Source organism: Sebastes umbrosus, chromosome 2, assembly GCF_015220745.1.
Source record: "Sebastes umbrosus isolate fSebUmb1 chromosome 2, fSebUmb1.pri, whole genome shotgun sequence".
Lineage (NCBI taxonomy): Eukaryota > Metazoa > Chordata > Actinopteri > Perciformes > Sebastidae > Sebastes > Sebastes umbrosus.
Window position 1 is genome coordinate 18,193,747 of NC_051270.1, and position 14,256 is coordinate 18,208,002.

Here is a 14,256-nt window from a genome sequence, read left to right on the forward strand (position 1 = left end):
AGTACACAAGATCAATACGCCCGCTGGATACAAACAGAATTGTGTGCCTTGTGCTGAGAGCCACGGCTTCCTAACTTCTGCAATAGAGTTAAGGGACCTTGATTACATTGATGTTTGTGTTTGGGGAAAACTTGTAGCAGGTCTGGGAAGCCAATTCCAGTTAAAGTCAATCTTGACATGTCAGGAGTAACTAAAGTTAGCCCAGCCACAGCCTCCTTCAGTATGTATCAAATCCAGCATTTCCTATTTCAGTCAGAGACACGTGAGTCAACCAAATCATGTCCAAACCTGTCGATAGAAGGGTGCGCCATAACAGGGTGCCATAAGATTTAAAGTATATGTCTGTCACCGTTTGTTCTCAGGGAAATACAGAAATTCAGCACACAAGGTCCGAGCCCCTATAAAATCTAGATTTGAATTTTCAAACATGATATCCTGTTTCCTAATAATTGGTCTCATATACTTTGGTTATCAACAAATAAATGAACCTGATGCTGTTTTCTCTATGTTGTTTTATAATTTATTTATTTATTTTTTATATTTAATGCACCTTATTTGCTACAGAGTATTACTGTATCTAACTCTACCTTAAAGCTCTAAACTGGGAATACAAGACAAATAACAAAACAGTCAAACAATATGTTTTGTATTAGCAGTGGCCAATTACATCATGTCCATAACCCTTTACATAAGTCTTTTGTATTTTCAAAATAATATGATATTTGAAAAACATTTTCAATAAAACCTCTTACATTCAGTGGACACTTTATTGGGTACACCTGTACAATATATTCCAATTCAATACAGCTGTTCTGTCATAAAGTCTATTTTTACAATGCCTTTCAATTTCTTTTTTTTTGACAAACAAATCTTTGTCTGAGAGGTGTTCATTCTAAGGCTGTCAGTCGATTCAAATATTTAATCGTGATTAATCGCATGATTATCCATAGTTAATTGTGATTAATCGCAAATTAATTAATTAATTAATTAATTAATTTCATCTCTTCAAAATGTACCATAAAGGGAGATTTGTCAAGTATTTAATACTTTTATTAACATGGGAGTGGGCAAATAAGTTTGCTTTATGCAAATATATGTAAATATTTATTATTGGAATTAAATTAACAGCACAAAACAATGACAAATATAGTCCATAAACCCTCACAGGTACTGCATGTAGCATAAAAAATATGCTCAAATCATAACATTGAAAACTCAAGCCCAACAGGCAACAACAGCTGTCAGTGTTGCAGAGCTGTTTATTGACTGATTAAAATGCATTAATCTGTACAGATGTACCTAATAAAGTGGCCTCTGTCCTCCTGAAAGGGTGCTCAAACCCTTATGGTTGATGTTTGCTGCTGTATTTTCAAACATGTCTTTTTTTTTTTTTTGCTGTGGTGTGACCTTTGTGTTGAAGCAAAGAGGATAAAGTGATGATCTCTTCTGTACGTTGCTCATGCGTCGCCTGTTTTAACGATGTGTTTGCTCTGCCTGTGTTGTCAGCTCGTTGCGGCGGGGTGTTGTCTGAGATGAGCGGTGTCATACTCAGTCCAGGTTTCCCTGGCAATTACCCCGGCAACCTGGACTGCACCTGGCAAATCACCCTGCCAACTGGATATGGTAAGTATTATGGGATGGAAGAGCATTCCTAAAAAGGATGTGTCACTTCCAGCACATCTGTTAGTGGAGAAACACAGACCTGCTTTCTTTTAGCTTAAACTCTGCAGCAGCAACACATGGTTTATTGAAAGATTCACCACATGTTTAATTGGAGGCTGACACATGTTGTGTGCTGCTTAATACAGTAACTGATGGTTTGAATAGGACACATTTTATATCGTTTTGTGCGCATGGCGTACATGTGTGTGTAGTTATAGCTAGTTTTTAGTTGATATGATATTTGACTTTCATTTTCACAAATGATTATAGTATACTCAAATGACAACAAGACAGCTTTATTGTCAACAAAATTGCAGTTGTATCTTTGGTGCAGATTATTATGCAGATTATTGTACTTGGTCTCTATGCATACAACATGTTTTTATGTTGCATGTAATGTAAAATCTCCTCAGATCCATAAATGTTAGGCCACCTATATGACATGCTATTAAATATCCTGTTGGGAATACAAATTTACTGTAATTTTATATATTACTATGTATTGTTTATAGTCTATTATAATCTGTGTTTGTATTCTAGGAGCCCATATTCAGTTTCAGAACTTCTCCTCTGAAGACAACCATGACTTCCTAGAGGTCAGGGCTGGACCACAGCACAGCTCTGCTCTCATCGGACAGTTTACTGGCTCACAGATCCCACCACCTTTGCTGAGCACTACCCACCTGACGATCATCCACTTCTACAGTGACCACTCAGAGAACAGGCCGGGGTTCAAACTGAACTATCAGGGTGAGTTCACGTGTGATTTTTAACATTTGTTTTTAAGGCGATTACTGCAGACACGAAAGGCCACAAACCCTGAGGTGTTACCGCGGGCGCTTCCAGTTGAAAGCGGCCCCTCAGGGGACGCTGAGAGAACAGACCTGTATTGAAATTGAGCCTACTGTTTAGTTTCTCTACATTTGGGAACACAAAATAGTTGCTTAAATGATTTAGAAAAAAGGAATGATCCGCTCAAATGTTCAGAATAAATTAACATCCAAACCAAGTCACCAAATTACAATGCCTTCCCAACTCCAAGAAATGAAGGGTAGGATGAAAAAAACGTATTGCTATGAGGTTTTGAGCTTTGATCTGTGGATGAGTCAAGCTAAAGACTTAAAAAACCTTGTGGCTTTCCTCTCATCATTAAAAGAGATGGATTGTTAGTAAGCCCATGTGAGAGACTGGCATCTTGTCCAGCAGGCTTTACTTGTAGCCCTAAGTGCTTCACTTCAAAGACACAAGAGATGCACTGTGGGCCTATACGCCAGCATAAGCAGAACAAGGCTTACTCACTTACACATAAGCTAACCCACACTCACATGCACGTAATCATTCTTCCCCCTTTTTTTCCCAATTTGCAATGACCAATTCCCCTAACACTGCAGCTCTTGTCACTCCTTACTCCTACTGTTGGCGCGTGGAGCTTGCAGACATGTTTCCTCACATAAAGTTGCATCAGATGCTTTTTTTTCACCTGACAGCAAAGATCTTCGTCAAGAGGATGCAATACACACAGAGGTTCATGATGTTACTCTCAATTGTGTTGAATGAGCACAATTGGTAGCGCTCCAGTCTGGGTGCATTCATTTCACCCCTGCACCACTCAATGAAACAAGCTCAGGTTCTGTACCCAAAGCCTAGGTGGTATAGGGTTCAAAAGGCTGAATTGCTGTGTGCACATCTACAAAACCTCAGTGGGATAAGTGTCAAAAAAATCAATAGAAAGTACCCTCACTGTGATGTTTCGACCCAATCGTCGCTAATAAAATCTTAAGGGAGCTCTGAATTCCGGTTTTAGTGTTTGGCACTCTGACATTGCACCTTCTTGATTGTAGTTTCACAGCTGCAAGTACTCCCACTACCACTTGGACTACCCTTGGCTCACATTTCCCACATTCTCTCTAGCTCCTCTTTCAGCCCCTGGTATTTCTGTATCCTCTCATATTCCTTCCCCTCAGTGCTGCGTTCACATGGGAGCTCTACATCTGTCGCCACTTGTTTTTCTGTTCCCTTCAGTATTTCCACAATGTCCAGTTAGATTTGTCAATATTTGTTTACCCGTCGGTATTTTAAAGTCTCATGGGATCTTAGTTCTGACGTTCTTAAGCATCCTTTGTGGCGTCTCCCATCTGGACTTGAGATGTTCTAGCCTATACATGTACACATCCTGTGCTTTGATTGTGTTGTATGCACTCTTAGATCCTGCTTCTGTCAGACAGTCTGCATGCATGTCCCAGATAACTGTATAAGAGGAAATCTATTGATGTTGCTGCATTTACAACTGGAAGCCTCTGTGGGATAGTTTTTTTTTAATACCCCTTCAAGTCCATTAGATGTAGATGGAAAAATGGTTTGAATGCACTGAATTGCAATTGTCATTTTGGGACTTGGGAGGTAGGCATAAAAGACTGCTGTGTAAGACTATCTGCAGAATGCCGAGGAACAAATGTACAACTACATTGTATTTGTTAAATCTGAGTATATCTGTATGCCTTACTATCCTGTTCGCCAAAGAGCAGCTTGTTATATTTTCCTGACACCTATAAATAAGGTAAACCTGAATTAAACTGGAGTATTTCCACACTGATAGTCATTTCTCTTCATCTCTCTTTTAGCCTATCAACTTCAAAACTGCCAGGACCCTTTTCCTTTCCCCAACGGTGACATCGTCAACGGTGACTTCAGCGCTGGACAATCAGTAACTTTTCAGTGCTACCCTGGTTACGTTTTGATCGGACACCCAGTGCTAACATGCCTGCACGGGACCAACCGGAAGTGGAATCACCCATTTCCACGCTGTGAGGGTAAGAACAACCAATAACTTTTTGATATGAATGTATTTCTATGGATTAAAAGTATGTACCATGATCAAAATTGAGGGTGTTTTCATATTAGGTACGATTGATTTGTACAGTGCCCGAGTACGATTGCCCCCCCTCCACACCCCTGCTGCTGAGCTTTAATATTAGTAAAGTGTACCCGAGTACACTTGCGTCATCATCCACGTGTATTTGTTTATGTTGAGATCAGCTGTTCTAATGGCAGAGCATTGTAAAACACGATGTTGTTAGTCTTTCCAACAATCAACAACTCTGGTTTGCTCGAAATAAACCCTTATTTCACCGAGTTAGATGTGAAAATATGCCGTCTCTACACCCTGTCTCCTCCCTGTCTGTCTCTCTCTCGCTGCTCGCTGAGCGGCTCTCGTTCTTCAGAGGAAGACCATTAAATTAGCCAAATAAAATAACAAACATCACCCTCTCGCCTGCCTTCCTACTTTATGGCACATGCTGCGTGCATATACAGATTTCGGAGGAGACCGGCGGAGGTTGAGAAAAGCCTGCCCTTTCACAACTACTCCCTGACTGGTAATGTACAGTACGGAGCCTTCACACTAATCAAACCAACTGGACTTTGGGGTCAAGTGTGCTCGTATCTGGGCCTGGGTCCCTGATGTGAAAGTACCCCTAAGATGTAAAACAAATGTACACCTATCACATTAGCCAGTTTATGTTGTGTTGTAACTTATGCGTTGTTATCAATTTTACCTCAGAACAACCCCATCCCTCAGGTACCAATGGTAATTTAAAATCTAGACATTTAGAAAATGTTGTTATCCTAATTGAATTTCTGTAAATTTAATCACATCTTTCACCGGTATCACAAGCCAGCAGTGTAAGCAGTTAAGTAGAAAGTAAATATTCCTGCGTCACTCGGATCATTTCCTCTATAAATCAGGAGCACGATAATTCTTCTCTTAATTGCTAACACTACTACTACTGCTGCTTCTCCTTCTACTACTACAAATAATGATGATAATTATATTCCTCACTGTCTACAGTTATTCTTGTCTCGTGATCCTTGCAGGTCTAGCACGTTAGAAGAAAGTGAAAAATTTGCAAATAGATAATCTCATAACTCTGCTTTTTACAGCTCCTTGTGGCTATAATGTCACAGCTGAAAACGGGACAATCTATTCACCACAGTATCCCAATGAATACCCCAACTCCCAAGACTGCAGCTGGCTCATCTCTGTTCCCCACGGACATGGAGTTTATATAAACTTTACCTTATTGCAGACAGAGCCTGTCACTGATTACATCGCTGTCTGGTGAGTCTGGGTACTCTTACACTTGAACTTATGTGCACTCACATATACACACACAAATGCATAAGCTTCTTTTCAATGTTGCCCTTTATCCTGGGACTCATTGCATCACTGACGGGTAAGTCTCGAATTTACTTATATCCTGTCTACTCTCTGCACACTAATAAGAAGTTGTATCAACTTTTACTTCTATTTTTTTACTCATCTCTTTCTGGCTCTCACACAGACTTATTGGTGGTAACCTTATTCCTGGCATTGATTGTGTTTTTATTCATTACATCTTTCACAGTCTTTCCCGTACAAAGGTATATATCAATATGTGTCAATTGTTTATGACTTCATCATACAAGGACATACACAAAACCCCATATGGATCTGTATATGGCATGGATGATACACAGGGATCACAGCTCCATACACTCCTAATACATACACGCATATACACTCTGTGCTATGCATACACTGGCTCTCCTGCAGTAATAATGGGATTCAGTGTGGAGGTAAGATTGTAATAGGGAGTGTGAGAGTAATGCATTTACAATGGGACCACTGACCAATTCAATCTAACTCAGTACCATGGCCATACGCAGACCCAGAGAGGGCTCGGGAGCTCTGGCAGTAATGATGAGATTCAGTGGGGAGTGGGAAATGTAATGAAAGGAGCGATGGAGCTGGGTCCACAAATCCAACGGGACTAGGCTGGATCTGACAAGTTTGGATCAGTCCAAGAGAAATTTCTCATCTAATAATTTCAGTTTGATAAAAAATAATATAGAAGAGTTCATTTATTGTCAAGAACATTAAGATCAAGTAGGATTTTGGCACTGTCATCATTTGGTTTAGAAAATAAATATTTGGTGTTAGGGTGAGGCCGGTATTTTATTTTCAGGCACAAGAGTCAAACTCTGGGGAGTGAGTAGTTAAAATGCAGGCAGTGGAAAAGTAATACATACTACTACTCGCTTTCAATGTCAACAGCTACCAGAGCCATGGATATAGCTATGGAGAGGCACGGCATCGACTCATTATGCAGTTGCAAATTGATTTTGGTGATTCATGTGTTTTTGTCACATTTCACGGGGGAACAAAATTCTAAAATCACATTTCCAGATTGTAGGGTACCAAAAGACATCTGTAATGTGAGATTAGTGCATAAATGATGGACTGTTGCACCGCTCCATCGAGCTATATCTCCAACACATGAATATATTTGGAAGTGACTGAAGTGACTGACTTCTCCGACACTGTAGAGAAGAGTGCTTTGCTCAGAGCCAGTGGGACAGCATCTACCTTCTAGGGCCTTTGACAGATGTAGAGTGGGTGAGCCAAAGGATTGCGGCTGCTGAAGACACCATGATTTGCGCATCATTTGCAGCCGCTATCTGCCCCGTCTCAAGGTCTGAATCACAAAAGATATTGCGCCTATGATATTATAACGCTAACACGCCCATAAAGTTTTGCAGCTGAGTGCAACACAATTTGCCCTTTTTTGCAACTGATTGTAATTACCCGTGTGGCAAAGTATAAATGTGCTTGAGGCCAATGCGTCGGTTGTGAGGGGTGAGAGTCGGCTTGAGCCAGATACCCGTCGGGTCCCAACAGGTCGCGATACGCTAAGTTGATGCGGACCGGTCTCGGACCATATAGACCAGGCACGGTCGAACTCGGGCTCATTTAACTTCTCTCCTGTCATTGTGCTCATAAACGCCTCACATGCAGGTGGGTGAATAATACATCATTAATGAGGAAAATAATAATTACATTCTCTTATTTTAAGAGTTTTTCGAGACATTTCAGGGCTCAACAATAAGGCTTGCCCAGGGCAAGTCAAATGCCACGTTGGGCAAGTAAATTTAGCAACTCACAAAGAATTAAACACGTCGTTTTTTTCCGGAGCTGATGATGGCAGTAGCTAAGGAGCGAGCCTTCTATTGTATTGTTGTTTTAACACTGTACAGCACTTAAGTCAAACACAAAGTTTATGAGCTAAAGTGCAAGCGAGATTTCAATTATCTTGGAAACAGGAGTTTAGTTGGGTGGTGTTAGAGAAGATGTGGGCGAAAATACAACCATGTATTGTGCAGTTTTCCGCAAGTTTGAGAGCAAGGCGGATAAAAATTTACTTTGGGCAAGTAGATTTCTGACCCACTTGCCCAACCGTGCAAGTTAAAAAAACATTGACGTTGACGCTGCATTTGAGACATTTCTTTTTTTGTTTATTAAATACCTGCATCGATACCACAGCAGCAGAGACGATGAGTGTGTCTCCTCATTAAGAGAAACGCTGCGCGCATTTACTTCATTGATTATGTAAATCTAATTTTCTTTCTCATGAATGTAGGGGATCTTTATTCATTTATTTTTCATTGCACAACTGTCATTGCATCCTGTCACTGCATCCCAAAATAAATGAGTTTGAGCGCTTCAGTTACCACCAACTCTCTGAAGACGCTAATAATTTCACTGTAACTGTGTGTGGCTGTTAGCACTGATCTTTGTGAATTGAACTGTTTTTGCACTGAGTCCCATTTGCATTGAAAGGGGCCTATTTTGTGCTAAATTCATGCATATTACCTAATTTAAATACGTGCAAATAGCACAGAAGAACCGAGACGCTGCTTTTCTCATTTGACTGTTTGGATTTCGTAATTCAGTTGGAGAGAGAATGAGTAGAGACACAATATGCCCTGTTTTGAGCTACTGGGTTAATAAGAAATTGATTGGGATCATACTTTCTATTAAATATGCAACTTTGAATGGTTAACTTTAAGAGTTTGATGACAAAATGTGTCATACTGGATTTGAATAAGCAGACCAAAGCAAGCCTACTATTGTTTCAATATTCATTTTCCACATAGTCACTGTACATATAAAAAGTGTTTTATGTGTATTACAAATGCAGAGCAATGAACGTAAAATGACATTGAGAGTAATGTGCTCCTGGAGCATTGCTTTAGTTCAGGCTGAGCATTGCATTCGTGCAATGCCATCAGTAACAGTTGACTTACAATCACCTCACATTCAAACAAGTCAATTAGGTATATCTGAGGAGCCTACACTTTCACTTCCCTGATCATTCATTCTAGCGCTGCTGTCAGTGGTTATGCTGATTTCCTCCTCCGCCAGCCTCCGTGTTCTGGTTTCTCATTAATCAAACTTGTGATGAATGTCTTTTGCCTTGTGCATCACGATGTCCTGTGTATGCCATATCTCAGTGTTGTGTGTCTTCTGCTTTGTGCCCTGTATACCCCTGGGGTTTATGTCACGACGGCTACATCCAGATGTCAGGGACTGAAGCCAAACTGTCTCTTTGGTCTGCCACCAGTTGCAGTTTTGGCTTGTTGCCTAATATCACTGAACCATTTCTAACAGTGTGCTATGGAGCTAACACCACAGTAGTTTATGATGCCGTATACTCACTCAAATCACCTGACTGATACAAATTTATTCTATAGAGGCAAATGATTTGACAAAATCAAACAGTATTTTTTTATACTCTATGCTTAAAATATTTGTGTACTATTTGGGGCTTTTAAATAATATTCCATCCTTCCTAGTGCTAAAAAAATCAATGTAGAAATGATGAATGAAGTGCATTGTTTATTTCACTCAACGAGGAAATGCTGTATAGTCATACAAGCTCAGAAAATGACAGCACTCAGCTATAATGTAGCCTTTCATTTAAGATACATCCCAATATTTTGATAAACAAAGTTCCATAAATATCTATTATAATATCAGTATAGTATTATTTTTATACAGTCTCTTCTAACTCTTTGACATGGTATTTTTTGCATCTTCTGCATAATGACATCAGTTTACTTTCAAAGAGGCTTTTGTGGTGGATTCACTCTTGTCTCCATCGTTGGTCTCTGAGAGTGTTGTGGCAAACTGCTTTTACTGTAAAGTGAATAAGTGTTGTGGTTGGTGGCGAATCGGTTTCAGTCCCTGTCGCTCCGTTAATGTATTCCTCCCAATCCCAGCCTATTCTCAAGTGCACTGTGCTTGTGTCAATCACCTATAGCAGATAGACAGAGTAGATAAATCTTAATAAATCAAACTTTTTAATCTTCATTTCCAGAGGTAAGGCTTACTTAAGATGTGTGGGAGAATATCGCATTCGCTCGTCCTGACCATGTTGTTACAGCAGGTGTTAAGATTCACACCAGCAGCTTTTTTTCTCACAAGATAGAAAATTATGGCTTGAGGGTACTGACTTCATTAAATGGCTTTCAAAGGATCACATTACTTAACTGAAGCAAAGGTCACTAACCAACACTTTAAGCCAAGTCCAAGTTTTCACTGTGCTTGTTGCTTTTTTTTTTTTTTAAATAACTTAAGATAATAAACTCCCCAAAAACATGTTTTATTAAATTAAATTGCATCTGAAAAAATATTGGGTTTGTGTATTTTTCAGCAAGTAAAAACAGAGCCACAAAATTCTACCTCAGTTTTAATTTAAATGACCCAAATAGCACATTTTGATCCTCCAAACGAGCTCCAACACCTTCAGAAGGCCTTGAATTATTGAGGAGCCAAGAGATCCCAGGCACTCTTCATGAATTAAAATTTTAAAACCCTTGTTTAATCCAATGGCATGTTCATTAAAAACCCTAAAACTGGGCATTTAAGAACTTTATAAAATGTAACCTTTAAGCAACATTCAATATTTAATGAGTAAAGTTAAGCCTTTAATCCAGGGCTTTGTTCAATGAACTTGTTTGAAATGGGTGAAACGAGGCAAAGAAAAGAAAAAAAGAAAATATTTTTGCTGCCCGTTCAGTGAACAAGCATGTGGACGTACCAGATATGTTTTATTTTATTAACGAAGGCTGCTTTTTGGTTTCTCTTCTTCACTGTAATTAGATCTAGTCAGTGAAAGCAAATCCACAACTAGCATTTCATAAGAAGTCCAAACTGATCCCAACCCCTGACCTGTCCTTTGAGCCGTGGTAGACACACGTACCAGCACGTTGTTGATGTCTGACACCATCAGCAGTTTGTTTATTCAGTATGGTTTTAATAATCAGATCAATGTAGCCATATAAGTTTTTCATCACTATTATGGATTTCCATTTCTCTATAAGGAATCTACACAGACACTTTTTGATATGATCGTAGATTTGTAATAAAATATTTTTTGGGGTGAGGTGGGGGTGAAGTTTTGCAGGCAAATCAATGAGAACAATCTATACGTTTCCACACAGAAAAAGAAGAGAAAATAAAACCTGCTGCAAACCGTACTAATGGAGGTTGAACTAGAGCAGATACAGTGCAGGATGTTTCCACAGTTACCTTCAGGTTACCTATAGTGGAGTTAGAAGCTAAATCAATATCAGGTCATCTTCATAGTCCCATGTTACTCAGAGTCAGACTGTTTAACTTGATCAGTACTCGACACTGTGAGAGTTTGTTTTAAGTACCTAAATGTAGAATCTGCAATTATGATAATAATAATAATGTATTATGTTTGTTGAAAAATTAGACATTCCCAGTGAGGGAGTTAAGTGGCATGCATTGTTGTCTGCCAAAGTGCCCTCTTTACACTGCTTACATACATAATCTTTTTACTCTTAGACAGTTTGTTTGAAATCTTGCCAATCATAACATCTAATGTGCCATTGATATAACATGAATGAGAAATTCTCTATATGGCAACACACCAAAAAAAAATGCATGCAAGTTTTTAGAATTTTGCCAGAAATATTCCCTTTTGCAATAAAATATAAAGGATATATAATATAAAGAAATTACATTTATTCTTTGATATTATATTCTTTTTTCTAATCCTTTTATTTTTTTTACACTTGTGCTAATTATTATTATAGTACTTAAGCATTTTAACACATCCTCTAGAGTATGTCATCCCCCGATTTCACTGTGCATATTGAACATATGCACAGTGAATATTGAGTACATATGACAAATACATTGTTGAATATTGTTAGTGTAATGGCTTTCCTTGTCATGTAAAAGAATGAATGATGTGTGTAGTAAAAGTCAATCAGAGAAACAGTTATCTCTACATTATATGCATAGTAATCCTTCTGCCAACTGTTATGTGGTTTCTCTCTCTCCATCCTTCTGCTGCAATTGTTCAAATGTATCCTGCTTCCAGTTTAAGCATCGTCAGTTGTCTTTTTTCTCTCTCTCTCTGTGTATTTAGGGACGGCTCAGATACGTCTTGTCCTCAGCTGGGTGTCTTCAGTGGCAACACGGCATTGGAGTCGGCCTACAGTACCAGCCCGAAGGTCCTGATCCGCTTTCACTCTGACTTTTCTACTGGAGGGTTCTTCATTCTCAACTTCCATGGTACAGATTCACACACACATTTACCTACAGTATATAAATACGCTTATATGTACGTGTACGGCATATACTGTATACAGTTAAACACAAGCCCCTTTCACACAGAGATTCTGCAATACTGCCATATACTGTAGAAGATCCGCCTTTACGCCGGCTTTGCGTTTTCACACTGAACCAAACAACGGTGGCATAATGCCGACCCAGTGTGTGATTTTAGATACCATCACAGGAGCAAAAGGTGCGTGACTTTTAACACAACAAGGCGGAATAAAGGCACAACCGTCCCGCCTTGAACAGGCTGAGTCAAAATGGCTACATATGAACACAGTTATAGGGACAGATATACCAAGAACCAAGTATTTACACTGCTAACTACCACTTAATGCATAGTTGTTTAAACATTTCTACATATATTTTTAACTCAAACATCTGCATTTGTGAATACCTAACTAGTTTTATGCAATCAAACATTATATCTTGATAGTGTCTCAGTATGAGGGTGGGTAGTGCTTTGCAGTACTTGCTACAATACAAAAAAAAGAGAGCGATAGAGATGCTAGTGTTTCCTCTTTTCTTCTTTTTTTTCACTTCATTCTTCCAATGCTTTTTCCATTCCTTCGTTAATATTTGGAAGAATAAACAAGGTCATTAGATTTTGGTGGTCAAAGGTCAAGGTCACTGTGACCTCACAAAACCTGTTTTTGGCAATAACTTAAGAGTTCATATGCTAATTCTGACACATTATTCACAAACGTCTAATAGGATAAAATGATGAAGTGATGACATTTTGGACAGACATGGATGTAAACTGCACCTCGACTGGTTGGCGGAGGTATATATTACCATGAGGCGGTAATTCTAGTTGCTTATGGAACCAGTGAATCATTATTTGAAAAGATCATCCACACTTGAAAACACTTGTTTCTCATTCTCCCTCAATATGCAGGTAGAGAAATAGAAAAAGTTGAAAAATTAATGATGATCTGAACCCACAAGGCCACCTTGACAGACTCTTCAGTTTATACTGAAATTATTATTAATATTATTACATTTTAATTTTTTTTTACTTCCAGGGAAATACATACGGTCCTGCCCTCTACATTTTGAATCATGCTGCCCAGAGATGCATACTTGATTTATAATGTACTATTCATACTAGATAATAAGAGCCTGTCAATTTACAGTTAACGCAAGGTCACCATGTAGACTTAGCATGTGAAAGACATGAACGTGCACATTATATGCAACATTTAAAGCCCTAGTTCAGGTTTGGTGAACAGAGGCCAACCTTCACAGTAGCCTACGTGGCCGCTGGAACAGTCTGAGACACAATGTAACCTCATGCCAAAGTCATATCCCCTATAACGCCATGATACAAGCGTGACTGCCTCTAAAGAACTGCCTGGATATTTTAAATAATAAAGATCACAAATCACATCCACTGTCCCATTCTCCACACGGATGCTCTTTCAAAAGAGGCAATTACACTGCTTGCTTTTGATGATGTCAATAAACTCCTTTACAGCAACAGAATGAAGAACAGTGAGGCAACATCTTTGTTTGCCGGTTGTAGTTTCTTTGGTTCATGCACATTGATTTAACTATCAAAAGATTATAAAAGACACACTCTTAACAGATCCCCCCTTCTTATCACAAATACGAAAGTGTGTCAATGCTTGCATGTTTTGCACCTCTCTCCAGCCTACCGTCTGAAGAAATGCTCTACTCCCCCTGTTGTGGAGAATGCAGAGGTGATCTTTGAAGATGAAGACTTCCAGATAGGTAATAATCCTGATTTATAATAATATGACCTTTTGATTTAGTTAATCAGTGGTTGACTAAGTCTTAGGTGAATGAAAGTGCTGCTGTTGCACCAGTTTACTGCCAAAACTGAAAATACTTTAAAAAAAACCCCCAGAAAATAATAACCAATCACCATAATAGAATAACCTACAAGACAGTTTTACTGAGAACAAGACAGCTGAACCTGCTTGACATTTTTTTCAATCAAGTTGTTCTGAGTATTCTTCAAAATGACTGTTTTCAACCTTATCTTGTCTGGTACATCTTAATATCAAAGTGAGTCCTACCTGACGGGACTGACAAACTCATAATCAGGCTTCTAGGAGGTCATTATTCTGCTGATTGTAAATTACTCTACTAATGCCTAA

General features: G+C 38.9%; 1 protein-coding gene across 3 annotated transcripts in view; it reads left to right on the plus strand.

Annotated features, from left to right (window-relative positions):
* LOC119478662 (CUB and sushi domain-containing protein 1-like) overlaps nt 1–14,256 on the plus strand; it is a 460,060-nt gene that overhangs the window by 389,789 nt on the left and 56,015 nt on the right. For all 3 annotated transcript variants that reach the window (XM_037753555.1, XM_037753563.1, XM_037753571.1), the window contains 6 exons: nt 1,507–1,623; nt 2,203–2,412; nt 4,284–4,472; nt 5,602–5,779; nt 11,943–12,088; nt 13,787–13,867. In XM_037753555.1, coding sequence (XP_037609483.1) covers nt 1,507–1,623; nt 2,203–2,412; nt 4,284–4,472; nt 5,602–5,779; nt 11,943–12,088; nt 13,787–13,867 — 921 coding nt within the window. The remainder of the gene's footprint in view (nt 1–1,506; nt 1,624–2,202; nt 2,413–4,283; nt 4,473–5,601; nt 5,780–11,942; nt 12,089–13,786; nt 13,868–14,256) is intronic.